The 680-nt window shown below is 37.1% G+C and overlaps 1 protein-coding gene across 1 annotated transcript; it reads left to right on the top strand.

Moving 5' to 3' along the window:
- Positions 1–6: 6 nt before the first annotated feature.
- LOC104774630 (mini-chromosome maintenance complex-binding protein-like) lies at positions 7–651 on the top strand. Its single transcript, XM_010499162.1, has 3 exons — positions 7–158; positions 252–319; positions 400–651. The coding sequence occupies exons 1-3, from the start codon at positions 15–17 to the stop codon at positions 512–514; spliced, it is 327 nt and encodes a 108-aa protein (XP_010497464.1). The 5' UTR covers positions 7–14; the 3' UTR covers positions 515–651.
- Positions 652–680: the final 29 nt, after the last annotated feature.

Below are 680 nucleotides of genomic sequence, written 5' to 3'. Positions count from 1 at the left end.
GAAAGTCGAACATAATGCCTGCCGATTTGGTTCTACCTTTTCAACCTTCCCAAGTGAACTCATTGGAAGTCATCACACCAGAAACAGCAGAAGCTTGGAGGTGCTACTTAGCTACTTGCAAATCGTTATCTCACTCTATTGGGCAAGAGTTACAACAGGTATGTATATATCAATGGTCTTAATGTTAGAACCCATTGTTTTCAGACTTTTGAGTCTGAAGTTCAATTATCTTCTGCAAAATTTCGTTGCAGGTGGTGGAGAATGATTTGGTTGCAGCAAGACAAACAGATCGTAGTTTAGGCAGCCAAGACTTGAGCAGGTACTAAAGTTTCCTTAAGATTTATTCTCAAACTCATCGATTATATAAACAACTTTTAATTTGTTTATTTGGTTGTGCAGGTTGTTGACAATGGCTCGCATGATGTCTGTAAGTTATGGTGAGACCACGCTCTCACTAGAGCACTGGCAAATGGTGTTGGAGCTAGAAAGACTTAGAAAGGAGAGGCTCAAGTAAAACCGCCGAATCTGAGAATATAGATTATGGTTTCGAGATTGTTTGGATTGTATAATCTTCACTAAGTTATATGATTAAGAAGAACGATCGTTTCCTATCTATTTATTGAGAGGTTCATGTTTTGAGCTTTTGATTGATTTGGAAAATGTTTAAAATAAAAATATTA

This window comes from Camelina sativa, unplaced genomic scaffold, assembly GCF_000633955.1.
Source record: "Camelina sativa cultivar DH55 unplaced genomic scaffold, Cs unpScaffold04164, whole genome shotgun sequence".
Classification (NCBI taxonomy): domain Eukaryota; kingdom Viridiplantae; phylum Streptophyta; class Magnoliopsida; order Brassicales; family Brassicaceae; genus Camelina; species Camelina sativa.
This window is presented reverse-complemented; position numbering and strand designations above follow the sequence as displayed.

Coding starts and splice junctions, on each gene's coding strand:
- LOC104774630 (XM_010499162.1), top strand. CDS start 15: ATGCCTGCCGATTTGGTTCTACCTTTTCAACCTTCCCAAGTGAACTCA. Junction 159..251: donor TTGGGCAAGAGTTACAACAG/GTATGTATATAT, acceptor ATTTCGTTGCAG/GTGGTGGAGAATGATTTGGT. Junction 320..399: donor GGCAGCCAAGACTTGAGCAG/GTACTAAAGTTT, acceptor TTGGTTGTGCAG/GTTGTTGACAATGGCTCGCA.